This window comes from Eucyclogobius newberryi, unplaced genomic scaffold (genome assembly GCF_026437365.1).
Source record: "Eucyclogobius newberryi isolate DKJ021-1_F unplaced genomic scaffold, fEucNew1.0.hap1 SCAF_25, whole genome shotgun sequence".
NCBI lineage: Eukaryota > Metazoa > Chordata > Actinopteri > Gobiiformes > Gobiidae > Eucyclogobius > Eucyclogobius newberryi.
Window position 1 is genome coordinate 1,168,910 of NW_027315890.1, and position 16,075 is coordinate 1,184,984.

Sequence of the window (16,075 nt, forward strand, 5' to 3'; positions counted from 1 at the left end):
TTGGTCATGTTCAATGTTTCTTTGCTTCACTGGATTTGTAGAGTAAATATGTAAACCACGTGTCTCGCTGGCTCCAGGAGCCACTGGGAGCCACTGGGAGCCTCCGGGAGCCACCAGGAGCCACTAGGAGCCACTAGGAGCCACCAGGAGCCACTAGGAGCCACTAGGAGCCACTAGGAGCCACCGGGAGCCACCGGGAGCCACCGGGAGCCACCGGGAGCCACCAGGAGCCACTAGGAGCCACCAGGAGCCACTAAGAGCCACTAGGAGCCACTAGGAGCCACTGGGAGCCACTAGGAGCCACCAGGAGCCACCGGGAGCCACTAGGAGCCACCAGGAGCCACCAGGAGCCACCGGGAGCCACCGGGAGCCACTAGGAGCCATAAGCCACGCCCTCTCCACATATTATAATAGACCCATAAGCCACGCCCTCTCCACATATTATAATAGACCCATAAGCCACGCCCTCTCCAGATATTATAATAGACCCATAAGCCACGCCCTCTCCACATATTATAATAGACCCATAAGCCACGCCCTCTCCAGATATTATAATAGACCCATGAGCCACGCCCTCTCCACATATTATAATAGACCCATAAGCCACGCCCTCTCCACATATTATAATAGACCCATGAGCCACGCCCATGAGCCACGCCCTCTCCACATATTATAATAGACCCATGAGCCACGCCCTCTCCACATATTATAATAGACCCATGAGCCACGCCCTCTCCACATATTATAATAGACCCATAAGACACGCCCATGAGCCACGCCCACTCCACATATTATAATAGACCCATAAGCCACGCCCACTCCAGATATTATAATAGACCCATGAGCCACGCCCTCTCCAGATATTATAATAGACCCATAAGCCACGCCCTCTCCACATATTATAATAGACCCATAAGCCACGCCCTCTCCACACATTATAATAGACCCATGAGCCACGCCCTCTCCACATATTATAATTGACCCATGAGCCACGCCCTCTCCACATATTATAATAGACCCATGAGCCACGCCCTCTCCAGATATTATAATAGACCCATAAGCCACGCCCTCTCCACATATTATAATAGACCCATAAGCCACGCCCTCTCCACACATTATAATAGACCCATGAGCCACGCCCTCTCCACATATTATAATAGACCCATGAGCCACGCCCTCTCCACATATTATAATTGACCCATGAGCCACGCCCTCTCCACATATTATAATAGACCCATAAGCCACGCCCTCTCCAGATATTATAATTGACCCATGAGCCACGCCCTCTCCACATATTATAATAGACCCATGAGCCACGCCCTCTCCACATATTATAATAGACCCATGAGCCACGCCCTCTCCAGATATTATAATAGACCCATGAGCCACGCCCTCTCCAGATATTATAATTGACCCATGAGCCACGCCCTCTCCACATATTATAATAGACCCATGAGCCACGCCCTCTCCACATATTATAATAGACCCATAAGCCACGCCCTCTCCACATATTATAATAGACCCATAAGCCACGCCCTCTCCACACATTATAATAGACCCATAAGCCACGCCCTCTCCAGATATTATAATAGACCCATAAGCCACGCCCTCTCCACATATTATAATAGACCCATGAGCCACGCCCTCTCCACATATTATAATAGACCCATGAGCCACGCCCTCTCCACATATTATAATAGACCCATGAGCCACGCCCTCTCCACATATTATAATAGACCCATGAGCCACGCCCTCTCCACATATTATAATAGACCCATGAGCCACGCCCTCTCCACATATTATAATAGACCCATGAGCCACGCCCTCTCCACATATTATAATAGACCCATGAGCCACGCCCTCTCCACATATTATAATAGACCCATGAGCCACGCCCTCTCCACATATTATAATAGACCCATGAGCCACGCCCTCTCCACATATTATAATAGACCCATAAGCCACGCCCTCTCCACATATTATAATAGACCCATAAGCCACGCCCTTTCCACATATTATAATAGACCCATGAGCCACGCCCATGAGCCACGCCCTCTAACCCACACCAGAGCCTCTGGTTGTTTAGACTTTCGATGTTTTATTTACAATAAAATAAACTCGTGATTTAAAGCTTTATTTTTTACACAAAAAAACATCAAAAACAAAAGGCATTTTAAAAATATTTCACACAAATATAAGCAACATTTCAACTCAAGTGAAGGCAAAAAAACCAGGTCTAAACCAGGTCTAAACCAGGACTAAACCAGGTCTAAACCAGGACTAAACCAGGTCTAAACCAGGACTAAACCAGGTCTAAACCAGGACTAAACCAGGACTAAACCAGGTCTAAACCAGGACTAAACCAGGTCTAAACCAGGTCTAAACCAGGACTAAACCAGGACTAAACCAGGACTAAACCAGGTCTAAACCAGGACTAAACCAGGACTAAACCAGGACTAAACCAGGTCTAAACCAGGACTAAACCAGAACTAAACCAGGACTAAACCAGGACTAAACCAGGACTAAACCAGGTCTAAACCAGGTCTAAACCAGGTCTAAACCAGGTCTAAACCAGGTCTAAACCAGGACTAAACCAGGTCTAAACCAGGTCTAAACCAGGTCTAAACCAGGTCTAAACCAGGACTAAACCAGGTCTAAACCAGGTCTAAACCAGGTCTAAACCAGGACTAAACCAGGTCTAAACCAGGACTAAACCAGGACTAAACCAGGACTTTGTTGGTTTCCACATTAGGGCGGGGCCATGATGTCTCTGTAAAGCGTAAGTGTCTCAGGTCCTGTGATGGACAAATGTCCTCGTCTCCTTTTTTAACACTTTGAGTACGTCGTGAGCTAAGAATGTTCCGTGAAAGCTTTAGTTCAACTTTCAACTGAAAGGAACCATGTATTCCTAACCCCTAACCCCTGACCCTTAACCCTAACCCCTGACCCTTAACCCTAACTCCCGACCCCTAACCCTTAACCTTCAACTCCTGACCCCTAACCCCCAACTCCCGACCCCTAACCCCCAACCCCTGACCCTTAACCCTAACTCCTGACCCTAACCCCTGACCCTGAACCCTAACTCCTGACACTTAACCCTAACTCCTGACCCTTAACCCCTAACCCCTGACCCTTAACCCTAACTCCTGACCCCTAACTCCTGACCCTTAACCCTAACTCCTGACCCTTAACCCTTAACTCCTGACCCTTAACCCTTAACTCCTGACCCCTAACTCCTGACCCTAACCCCTGACCCTTAACCCTAACTCCTGACCCCTAACTCCTGACCCTTAACCCTAACTCCTGACCCTTAACCCTTAACTCCTGACCCTTAACCCTTAACTCCTGACCCCTAACTCCTGACCCTAACCCCTGACCCTTAACCCTAACTCCTGACCCCTAACTCCTGACCCTTAACCCTAACTCCTGACCCTTAACCCTAACTCCTGACCCTTAACCCCTAACTCCTGACCCTTAACCCCTAACTCCCAGGGAGAAACTATTTTCATGCACATTTATTCTTAGTTACATAAGACATGATTATTTACATTCTGACTCAAACTCCTGTCTCATGTGTCTCCTCATGTGTCTCCTCATGTGTCTCCTCACGTGTCTCCTCACGTGTCTCCTCACGTGTCTCCTCACGTGTCTCCTCACGTGTCTCCTCCCGTGTCTCCTCACGTGTCTCCTGCCTCCTCATGTGTCTCCTCACGTGTCTCCTGCCTCCTCACGTGTCTCCAGTGCCTCCTCTGTCTCCTTGTTTGCCTCCTCTGTCTCCTTGTTTGCCTCCTCTGTCTCCTTGTTTGCCTCCTCTGTCTCCTTGTTTGCCTCCTCTGTCTCCTTGTTGGTCTCCTCTCCCGTTTCCTCCTCTGTCTCCTCCCTGGTGTCCTCCTCGTGTGTGTGGAGGACGTCTTCTGCAGGACTTGTTGTCCTCTCAGGTTCGTAGATGATGTCCTCTGGGTTTGGAGCTGGAGGACAAAACTCTTCTCCTGGAACGATCTTCTGGAAAATCTTCTCCGCCTTAAAACACAAAGACACTTTTCAGCTTCGATCTTTAAACTCAAACAGGGGTCAAGGGTCAGGGGGAGTGGTCAGGGGGGGAGTGGTCAGGGGGGAGTGGTCAGGGGGGGAGTGGTCGGGGGGGAGTGGGCGGGGGGAGTGGTCAGGGGGAGTGGGCGGGGGGAGTGGTCAGGGGGAGTGGTCAGGGGGAGTGGTCAGGGGGAGTGGTCAGGGGGGAGTGGGCGGGGGGGAGTGGGCGGGGGGGAGTGGTCAGGGGGAGAGTGGTCAGGTGGGGAGTGGTCAGGGGGAGTGGTCAGGGGGGAGTGGTCAGGTGGGGAGTGGTCAGGGGGGAGTGGTCAGGGGGGAGTGGTCAGGGGGAGTGGTCAGGGGGGGAGTGGTGAGGGGGGAGTGGTCAGGGGGGAGTGGTCAGGGGGGAGTGGTCAGAGGGGGAGTGGTCAGGGGGGGAGTGGTCGGGGGGAGTGGTCAGGGGGAGTGGGCGGGGGGAGTGGTCAGGGGGAGTGGTCAAGGGGAGTGGGCGGGGGGGAGTGGTCAGGGGGAGAGTGGTCAGGTGGAGTGGTCAGGGGGGAGTGGTCAGGTGGGGAGTGGTCAGGGGGGAGTGGGCGGGGGGAGTGGTCAGGGGGAGTGGTCAGGGGGAGTGGTCAGGGGGGAGTGGTCAGGGGGGAGTGGTTGGGTGGGGAGTGGTCGGGGGGAGTGGGCGGGGGGAATGGTCAGGGGGGAGTGGTCAGGGGGGAGTGGTCAGGGGGGAGTGGTCAGGGGGGAGTGGTCAGGTGGGGAGTGGTCAGGGGGGAGTGGTCAGGGGGAGTGGTCAGGGGGGGAGTGGTGAGGGGGGAGTGGTCAGGGGGGAGTGGTCAGAGGGGGAGTGGTCAGAGGGGGAGTGGTCAGGGGGGGAGTGGTCGGGGGGAGTGGTCAGGGGGGGAGTGGTCAGGGGGGAGTGGTCAGGGGGAGTGGTCAGGTGGGGAGTGGTCAGGGGGGAGTGGTCAGAGGGGGAGTGGTCAGGGGGGGAGTGGTCGGGGGGGAGTGGGCAGGGGAGTGGTCAGGGGGAGTGGTCAGGGGGAGTGGTCAGGGGGAGTGGTCAGGGGGGAGTGGGCGGGGGGGAGTGGTCAGGGGGAGAGTGGTCAGGTGGGGAGTGGTCAGGGGGAGTGGTCAGGGGGGAGTGGTCAGGTGGGGAGTGGTCAGGGGGGGAGTGGTCAGGGGGGAGTGGTCAGGGGGAGTGGTCGGGGGGGAGTGGTCAGAGGGGGAGTGGTCAGGGGGGGAGTGGTCAGGGGGGAGTGGTGAGGGGGGAGTGGTCAGGGGGGAGTGGTCAGGGGGGAGTGGTCAGGGGGGAGTGGTCAGGGGGAGTGGTCAGGGGGGAGTGGTCAGAGGGGGAGTGGTCAGGGGGGGAGTGGTCGGGGGGGAGTGGTCAGGGGGAGTGGGCGGGGGGAGTGGTCAGGGGGGAGTGGGCGGGGGGGAGTGGGCGGGGGGGAGTGGTCAGGGGGAGAGTGGTCAGGTGGGGAGTGGTCAGGGGGAGTGGTCAGGGGGGAGTGGTCAGGTGGGGAGTGGTCAGGGGGGAGTGGGCGGGGGAGTGGGCGGGGGGAGTGGTCAGGGGGGAGTGGGCGGGGGGAGTGGTCAGGGGGGAGTGGTCAGGGGGGAGTGGTCAGGTGGGGAGTGGTCAGGGGGGAGTGGTCAGGGGGGAGTGGTCAGGGGGAGTGGTCAGGGGGAGTGGTCGGGGGGAGTGGTCAGAGGGGGAGTGGTCAGGGGGGGAGTGGTCGGGGGGGAGTGGTCAGGGGGGAGTGGTCAGGGGGGGAGTTGTCAGGGGGGGAGTGGTCAGGGGGGAGTGGTCAGGGGGGAGTGGTCAGGGGGGAGTGGGCGGGGGGAGTGGTCAGGGGGGAGTGGTCAGGGGGGAGTGGTCAGGGGGGAGTGGTCAGGGGGAGTGGTCAGGGGGAGTGGTCGGGGGGGAGTGGTCAGAGGGGGAGTGGTCAGGGGGGGAGTGGTGAGGGGGGAGTGGTCAGGGGGGAGTGGTCAGGGGGGAGTGGTCAGGGGGGAGTGGTCAGGGGGGAGTGGTCAGGGGGAGTGGTCAAGTGGGGAGTGGTCAGGGGGGAGTGGTCAGAGGGGGAGTGGTCAGGGGGGGAGTGGTCAGGGGGGAGTGGGCGGGGGAGTGGTCAGGGGGAGTGGTCAGGGGGACTGGTCAGGGGGAGTGGGCGGGGGGAGTGGTCAGGGGGAGTGGTCAGGGGGGAGTGGTCAGGGGGGAATGGGCGGGGGGGAGTGGTCAGGGGGAGAGTGGTCAGGTGGGGAGTGGTCAGGGGGAGTGGTCAGGGGGGAGTGGTCAGGTGGGGAGTGGTCAGGGGGGAGTGGTCAGGGGGGGAGTGGTCAGGGGGGGAGTGGCAGTACTGAGTAAGATTTCCTCTTAATAAACAAATAATTCGATGTTTTTCAGGTTTTAGAGATGAGACTGCTGTTGTCATGGTGACTGTAACTGCTGTTGTCATGGTGACTGTAACTGCTGTTGTCATGGTGACTGTAACTGCTGTTGTCATGGTGACTGTAACTGCTGTTGTCATGGTGACTGAGACTGCTGTTGTCATGGTGACTGTAACTGCTGTTGTCATGGTGACTGTAACTGCTGTTGTCATGGTGACTGAGACTGCTGTTGTCATGGTGACTGAGACCGCTGTTGTCATGGTGACTGAGACTGCTGTTGTCATGGTGACTGTAACTGCTGTTGTCATGGTGACTGTAACTGCTGTTGTCATGGTGACTGTAACTGCTGTCTTCATGGTGACTGTAACTGCTGTTGTCATGGTGACTGTAACTGCTGTTGTCATGGTGACTGTGACTGCTGTTGTCGTGGTGACTGTGACTGCTGTTGTCGTGGTGACTGTGACTGCTGTTGTCATGGTGACTGTAACTGCTGTTGTCATGGTGACTGTAACTGCTGTTGTCATGGCGACTGTGACTGCTGTTGTCATGGTGACTGTGACTGCTGTTGTCATGGTGACTGTAACTGCTGTTGTCGTGGTGACTGTAACTGCTGTTGTCATGGTGACTGTAACTGCTGTTGTCATGGTGACTGAGACTGCTGTTGTCATGGTGACTGAGACCGCTGTTGTGATGGTGACTGAGACCGCTGTTGTCATGGTGACTGAGACCGCTGTTGTCGTGGTGACTGAGACTGCTGTTGTCATGGTGACTGTGACTGCTGTTGTCATGGTGACTGTGACTGTTGTTGTCGTGGTGACTGTGACTGCTGTTGTCATGGTGACTGTGACTGCTGTTGTCATGGTGACTGTAACTGCTGTTGTCATGGTGACTGTAACTGCTGTTGTCATGGTGACTGTAACTGCTGTTGTCATGGTGACTGTGACTGCTGTTGTCATGGTGACTGTAACTGCTGTTGTCGTGGTGACTGTAACTGCTGTTGTCGTGGTGACTGTAACTGCTGTTGTCATGGTGACTGTAACTGCTGTTGTCATGGTGACTGTAACTGCTGTTGTCATGGTGACTGAGACTGCTGTTGTCATGGTGACTGAGACCGCTGTTGTCGTGGTGACTGAGACTGCTGTTGTCATGGTGACTGTAACTGCTGTTGTCATGGTGACTGAGACTGCTGTTGTCATGGTGACTGAGACCGCTGTTGTCATGGTGACTGAGACTGCTGTTGTCATGGTGACTGTAACTGCTGTTGTCATGGTGACTGTAACTGCTGTTGTCATGGTGACTGTAACTGCTGTTGTCATGGTGACTGTAACTGCTGTTGTCATGGTGACTGTGACTGCTGTTGTCATGGTGACTGTAACTGCTGACTGTGACTGCTGTTGTCGTGGTGACTGTGACTGCTGTTGTCATGGTGACTGTGACTGCTGTTGTCATGGTGACTGTAACTGCTGTTGTCATGGTGACTGTAACTGCTGTTGTCATGGTGACTGTAACTGCTGTTGTCATGGTGACTGTGACTGCTGTTGTCATGGTGACTGTAACTGCTGTTGTCATGGTGACTGTAACTGCTGTTGTCGTGGTGACTTTAACTGCTGTTGTCATGGTGACTGTAACTGCTGTTGTCATGGTGACTGTAACTGCTGTTGTCATGGTGACTGTAACTGCTGTTGTCGTGGTGACTGTGACTGCTGTTGTCGTGGTGACTGTGACTGCTGTTGTCGTGGTGACTGTGACTGCTGTTGTCATGGTGACTGTAACTGCTGTTGTCATGGTGACTGTAACTGCTGTTGTCATGGTGACTGTAACTGCTGTTGTCATGGTGACTGTGATTGCTGTTGTCATGGTGACTGTGACTGCTGTTGTCGTGGTGACTGTGACTGCTGTTGTCATGGTGACTGTGACTGCTGTTGTCATGGTGACTGTAACTGCTGTTGTCATGGTGACTGAGACTGCTGTTGTCATGGTGACTGTAACTGCTGTTGTCATGGTGACTGTAACTGCTGTTGTCATGGTGACTGAGACAGCTGTTGTCATGGTGACTGTGACTGCTGTTTTCATGGTGACTGAGACTGCTGTTGTCATGGTGACTGTGACTGCTGTTGTCATGGTGACTGTGACTGCTGTTGTCATGGTGACTGTAACTGCTGTTGTCATGGTGACTGTAACTGCTGTTGTCATGGTGACTGAGAGTGCTGTTGTCATGGTGACTGTAACTGCTGTTGTCATGGTGACTGTAACTGCTGTTGTCATGGTGACTGTAACTGCTGTTGTCATGGTGACTGTAACTGCTGTTGTCGTGGTGACTGTAACTGCTGTTGTCGTGGTGACTGTGACTGCTGTTGTCGTGGTGACTGTGACTGCTGTTGTCATGGTGACTGTAACTGCTGTTGTCATGGTGACTGTAACTGCTGTTGTCATGGTGACTGTAACTGCTGTTGTCATGGTGACTGTAACTGCTGTTGTCATGGTGACTGTGACTGCTGTTGTCATGGTGACTGTGACTGCTGTTGTCGTGGTGACTGTGACTGCTGTTGTCATGGTGACTGTAACTGCTGTTGTCATGGTGACTGAGACTGCTGTTGTCATGGTGACTGTAACTGCTGTTGTCATGGTGACTGTAACTGCTGTTGTCATGGTGACTGTGACTGCTGTTGTCATGGTGACTGAGACAGCTGTTGTCATGGTGACTGTGACTGCTGTTTTCATGGTGACTGAGACTGCTGTTGTCATGGTGACTGTAACTGCTGTTGTCATGGTGACTGTAACTGCTGTTGTCATGGTGACTGAGACTGCTGTTGTCATGGTGACTGTAACTGCTGTTGTCATGGTGACTGTAACTGCTGTTGTCATGGTGACTGTGACTGCTGTTGTCGTGGTGACTGTGACTGCTGTTGTCGTGGTGACTGTGACTGCTGTTGTCATGGTGACTGTGACTGCTGTTGTCATGGTGACTGTAACTGCTGTTGTCATGGTGACTGAGACTGCTGTTGTCATGGTGACTGTAACTGCTGTTGTCATGGTGACTGTGACTGCTGTTGTCATGGTGACTGAGACTGCTGTTGTCATGGTGACTGTAACTGCTGTTGTCATGGTGACTGTAACTGCTGTTGTCATGGTGACTGTGACTGCTGTTGTCATGGTGACTGAGACAGCTGTTGTCATGGTGACTGACTGCTGTTTTCATGGTGACTGAGACTGCTGTTGTCATGGTGACTGTGACTGCTGTTGTCATGGTGACTGTGACTGCTGTTGTCATGGTGACTGTGACTGCTGTTGTCATGGTGACAGTAACTGCTGTTGTCGTGGTGACTGTAACTGCTGTTGTCGTGGTGACTGTGACTGCTGTTGTCATGGTGACTGTGACTGCTTTTGTCATGGTGACTGTAACTGCTGTTGTCATGGTGACTGAGACTGCTGTTGTCATGGTGACTGTGACTGCTGTTGTCATGGTGACTGTAACTGCTGTTGTCGTGGTGACTAACTGCTGTTGTCGTGGTGACTGTAACTGCTGTTGTCGTGGTGACTAACTGCTGTTGTCGTGGTGACTGTGACTGCTGTTGTCATGGTGACTGTAACTGCTGTTGTCGTGGTGACTGTGACTGCTGTTGTCATGGTGACTGTGACTGCTTTTGTCATGGTGACTGTGACTGCTGTTGTCATGGTGACTGTAACTGCTATTGTCGTGGTGACTGTAACTGCTGTTGTCGTGGTGACTGTGACTGCTTTTGTCATGGTGACTGTGACTGCTGTTGTCATGGTGATTAACTGCTGTTGTCATGGTCACTGTGACTGCTGTTGTCATGGTGACTGTGACAGCTGTTGTCATGGTGACTGTGACTGCTGTTGTCATGGTGACTGTGACTGCTGTTGTCATGGTGACTGTAACTGCTGTTGTCATGGTGACTGTGACTGCTGTTGTCATGGTGACTGTAACTGCTGTTGTCAAGGTGACTGTGACTGCTGTTGTCATGGTGACTGTAACTGCTGTTGTCGTGGTGACTGTAACTGCTGTTGTCGTGGTGACTGTGACTGCTGTTGTCATGGTGACTGTGACTGCTGTTGTCATGGTGACTGAGACTGCTGTTGTCATGGTGACAGACTGCTGTTGTCATGGTGACTGTGACTGCTGTTGTCATGGTGACTGTGACTAGTGTTGTCATGGTGACTGTAACTGCTGTTGTCATGGTGACTGACTGCTGTTGTCATGGTGACTGAGACCGCTGTTGTCATGGTGACTGAGACTGCTGTTGTCATGGTGACTCTGACTGCTGTTGTCATGGTGACTGTGACTGCTGTTGTCATGGTGACTGTAACTGCTGTTGTCATGGTGACTGTGACTGCTGTTGTCATGGTGACTGAGACCGCTGTTGTCATGGTGACTGTGACCGCTGTTGTCATGGTGACTGAGACCGCTGTTGTCGTGGTGACTGTAACTGCTGTTGTCGTGGTGACTGAGACCGCTGTTGTCATGGTGACTGTGACTGCTGTTGTCATGGTGACTGTAACTGCTGTTGTCATGGTGACTGTGACTGCTGTTGTCATGGTGACTGAGACCGCTGTTGTCATGGTGACTGTGACTGCTGTTGTCATGGTGACTGAGACCGCTGTTGTCATGGTGACTGTAACTGCTGTTGTCATGGTGACTGTGACTGCTGTTGTCATGGTGACTGTAACTGCAGTTGTCATGGTGACTGTGACTGCTGTTGTCATGGTGACTGAGACCGCTGTTGTCATGGTGACTGTGACTGCTGTTGTCATGGTGACTGAGACCGCTGTTGTCATGGTGACTGTAACTGCTGTTGTCGTGGTGACTGTGACTGCTGTTGTCATGGTGACTGAGACCGCTGTTGTCATGGTGACTGAGACCGCTGTTGTCATGGTGACTAAGACCGCTGTTGTCGTAGTGACTGTAACTGCTGTTGTCGTGGTGACTGTGACTGCTGTTGTCGTGGTGACTGTGACTGCTGTTGTCATGGTGACTGTAACTGCTGTTGTCATGGTGACTGTGACTGCTGTTGTCATGGTGACTGTGAGTGCTGCTGTCATGGTGACTGTGAGTGCTGTTGTCATGGTGACTGAGACCGCTGTTGTCATGGTGACTGTGACTGCTGTTGTCATGGTGACTGAGACCGCTGTTGTCATGGTGACTGTAACTGCTGTTGTCGTGGTGACTGTGACTGCTGTTGTCATGGTGACTGTGACTGCTGTTGTCATGGTGACTGTGACTGCTGTTGTCATGGTGACTGTGACTGCTGTTGTCATGGTGACTGAGACTGCTGTTGTCATGGTGACTGTGACTGCTGTTGTCATGGTGACTGTGACTGCTGTTGTCATGGTGACTGTAACTGCTGTTGTCATGGTGACTGTGACTGCTGTTGTCATGGTGACTGTGAGTGCTGCTGTCATGGTGACTGTGAGTGCTGTTGTCATGGTGACTGAGACCGCTGTTGTCATGGTGACTGTAACTGCTGTTGTCGTGGTGACTGTAACTGCTGTTGTCATGGTGACTGAGACCGCTGTTGTCATGGTGACTGTGACTGCTGTTGTCATGGTGACTGAGACAGCTGTTGTCATGGTGACTGTAACTGCTGTTGTCGTGGTGACTGTGACTGCTGTTGTCATGGTGACTGAGACCGCTGTTGTCATGGTGACTGTAACTGCTGTTGTCGTGGTGACTGTAACTGCTGTTGTCATGGTGACTGAGACCGCTGTTGTCATGGTGACTGTGACTGCTGTTGTCATGGTGACTGAGACCGCTGTTGTCATGGTGACTGTAACTGCTGTTGTCATGGTGACTGTGACTGCTGTTGTCATGGTGACTGTAACTGCAGTTGTCATGGTGACTGTGACTGCTGTTGTCATGGTGACTGTGATTGCTGTTGTCATGGTGACTGAGACCGCTGTTGTCATGGTGACTGTAACTGCTGTTGTCGTGGTGACTGTGACTGCTGTTGTCATGGTGACTGAGACCGCTGTTGTCATGGTGACTGAGACTGCTGTTGTCATGGTGACTGAGACCGCTGTTGTCATGGTGACTGTAACTGCTGTTGTCGTGGTGACTGTGACTGCTGTTCTCATGGTGACTGTAACTGCTGTTATCGTGGTGACTGTGACTGCTGTTGTCATGGTGACTGTGACTGCTGTTGTCATGGTGACTGTAACTGCTGTTGTCATGGTGACTGTAACTGCTGTTGTCATGGTGACTGTGACTGCTGTTGTCATGGTGACTGTAACTGCTGTTGTCATGGTGACTGTGACTGCTGTTGTCATGGTGACTGTGAGTGCTGTTGTCATGGTGACTGTAACTGCTGTTGTCGTGGTGACTGTAACTGCTGTTGTCATGGTGACTGAGACCGCTGTTGTCATGGTGACTGTGACTGCTGTTGTCATGGTGACTGAGACAGCTGTTGTCATGGTGACTGTAACTGCTGTTGTCGTGGTGACTGTGACTGCTGTTGATGTGGTGATTGTAACTGCTGTTGTCGTGGTGACTGTGACTGCTGTTGTCGTGGTGACTGTGACTGCTGTTGTCATGGTGACTGTAACTGCTGTTGTCATGGTGACTGTGACTGCTGTTGTCATGGTGACTGTAACTGCTGTTGTCATGGTGACTGTGACTGCTGTTGTCATGGTGACTGTAACTGCTGTTGTCATGGTGACTGAGACCGCTGTTGTCATGGTGACTGTAACTGCTGTTGTCGTGGTGACTGTGACTGCTGTTGTCATGGTGACTGTAACTGCTGTTGTCATGGTGACTGTAACTGCTGTTGTCATGGTGACTGAGACCGCTGTTGTCATGGTGACTGTAACTGCTGTTGTCGTGGTGACTGTGACTGCTGTTGTCATGGTGACTGTAACTGCTGTTGTCATGGTGACTGTGACTGCTGTTGTCATGGTGACTGTAACTGCTGTTGTCATGGTGACTGTGACTGCTGTTGTCATGGTGACTGAGACCGCTGTTGTCATGGTGACTGTGACTGCTGTTGTCATGGTGACTGTAACTGCTGTTGTCGTGGTGACTGTGACTGCTGTTGTCGTGGTGACTGTAACTGCTGTTGTCGTGGTGACTGTGACTGCTGTTGTCATGGTGACTGAGACCGCTGTTGTCATGGTGACTGTGACCGCTGTTGTAATGGTGACTGAGACCGCTGTTGTCGTGGTGACTGTAACTGCTGTTGTCGTGGTGACTGAGACCGCTGTTGTCATGGTGACTGTGACTGCTGTTGTCATGGTGACTGTAACTGCTGTTGTCATGGTGACTGTGACTGCTGTTGTCATGGTGACTGAGACCGCTGTTGTCATGGTGCCTGTAACTGCTGTTGTCATGGTGACTGTGACTGCTGTTGTCATGGTGACTGTAACTGCAGTTGTCATGGTGACTGTGACTGCTGTTGTCATGGTGACTGTGATTGCTGTTGTCATGGTGACTGAGACCGCTGTTGTCATGGTGACTGTAACTGCTGTTGTCGTGGTGACTGTGACTGCTGTTGTCATGGTGACTGAGACCGCTGTTGTCATGGTGACTGAGACTGCTGTTGTCATGGTGACTGAGACCGCTGTTGTCATGGTGACTGTAACTGCTGTTTTCGTGGTGACTGTGACTGCTGTTCTCATGGTGACTGTAACTGCTGTTATCGTGGTGACTGTGACTGCTGTTGTCATGGTGACTGTGACTGCTGTTGTCATGGTGACTGTAACTGCTGTTGTCATGGTGACTGTAACTGCTGTTGTCATGGTGACTGTGACTGCTGTTGTCATGGTGACTGTAACTGCTGTTGTCATGGTGACTGTGACTGCTGTTGTCATGGTGACTGTGAGTGCTGTTGTCATGGTGACTGTAACTGCTGTTGTCGTGGTGACTGTAACTGCTGTTGTCATGGTGACTGAGACCGCTGTTGTCATGGTGACTGTGACTGCTGTTGTCATGGTGACTGAGACAGCTGTTGTCATGGTGACTGTAACTGCTGTTGTCGTGGTGACTGTGACTGCTGTTGATGTGGTGATTGTAACTGCTGTTGTCGTGGTGACTGTGACTGCTGTTGTCGTGGTGACTGTGACTGCTGTTGTCATGGTGACTGTAACTGCTGTTGTCATGGTGACTGCTGTTGTCATGGTGACTGTGACTGCTGTTGTCATGGTGAGTGTGACTTCTGTTGTCGTGGTGTCTGACTGCTGTTGTCATGGTGACTGAGACCGCTGTTGTCATGGTGACTGTAACTGCTGTTGTCATGGTGACTATGACTGCTGTTGTCATGGTGACTGTGACTGCTGTTGTCATGGTGATTGTGACTGCTGTTGTCGTGGTGACTGTGACTGCTGTTGATGTGGTGATTGTAACTGCTGTTGTCGTGGTGACTGTGACTGCTGTTGTCGTGGTGACTGTGACTGCTGTTGTCATGGTGACTGTAACTGCTGTTGTCATGGTGACTGCTGTTGTCATGGTGACTGTGACTGCTGTTGTCATGGTGAGTGTGACTTCTGTTGTCGTGGTGTCTGACTGCTGTTGTCATGGTGACTGAGACCGCTGTTGTCATGGTGACTGTAACTGCTGTTGTCATGGTGACTATGACTGCTGTTGTCATGGTGACTGTGACTGCTGTTGTCATGGTGATTGTGACTGCTGTTGTCATGGTGACTGTGACTGCTGTTGTCATGGTGACTGTGACTGCTGTTGTCATGGTGACTGTAACTGCTGTTGTCATGGTGACTGTAACTGTTGTTGTCATGGTGACTGTGACTGCTGTTGTCATGGTGACTGTGACTGCTGTTGTCATGGTGACTGTAACTGCTGTTGTCATGGTGACTGAGACCGCTGTTGTCATGGTGACTGTAACTGCTGTTGTCGTGGTGACTGTGACTGCTGTTGTCATGGTGACTGTAACTGCTGTTGTCGTGGTGACTGTAACTGTTGTTGTCGTGGTGACTGTGACTGCTGTTGTCATGGTGACTGTAACTGCTGTTGTCATGGTGACTGTGACTGCTGTTGTCATGGTGACTGTAACTGCTCTTGTCATGGTGACTGTGACTGCTGTTGTCATGGTGACTGTAACTGCTGTTGTCATGGTGACTGTGACTGCTGTTGTCATGGTGACTGTAACTGCTGTTGTCGTGGTGACTGTGACTGCTGTTGTCATGGTGACTGTAACTGCTGTTGTCATGGTGACTGTAACTGCTGTTGTCATGGTGACTGAGACCGCTGTTGTCATGGTGACTGTAACTGCTGTTGTCGTGGTGACTGTGACTGCTGTTGTCATGGTGACTGTAACTGCTGTTGTCATGGTGACTGTGACTGCTGTTGTCATGGTGACTGTAACTGCTGTTGTCATGGTGACTGTGACTGCTGTTGTCATGGTGACTGAGACCGCTGTTGTCATGGTGACTGTGACTGCTGTTGTCATGGTGACTGTAACTGCTGTTGTCGTGGTGACTGTGACTGCTGTTGTCGTGGTGACTGTAACTGCTGTTGTCGTGGTGACTGTGACTGCTGTTGTCATGGTGACTGAGACCGCTGTTGTCATGGTGACTGTGACCGCTGTTGTAATGGTGACTGAGACCGCTGTTGTCGTGGTGACTGTAACTGCTGTTGTCGTGGTGACTGAGACCGCTGTTGTCATGGTGACTGTGACTGCTGTTGTCATGGTGA

The 16,075-nt window shown here is 52.4% G+C and overlaps 1 protein-coding gene across 1 annotated transcript in view; it reads right to left on the reverse strand.

Annotated features, from left to right (window-relative positions):
- Window positions 1–3,703: 3,703 nt before the first annotated feature.
- chm (CHM Rab escort protein) overlaps window positions 3,704–16,075 on the reverse strand; it is an 84,589-nt gene continuing 72,217 nt past the window's right edge. Inside the window, exon 17 of the mRNA XM_072459683.1 lies at window positions 3,704–4,020. Coding sequence (XP_072315784.1) covers window positions 3,709–4,020 — 312 coding nt within the window. The 3' untranslated portion in view covers window positions 3,704–3,708. The remainder of the gene's footprint in view (window positions 4,021–16,075) is intronic.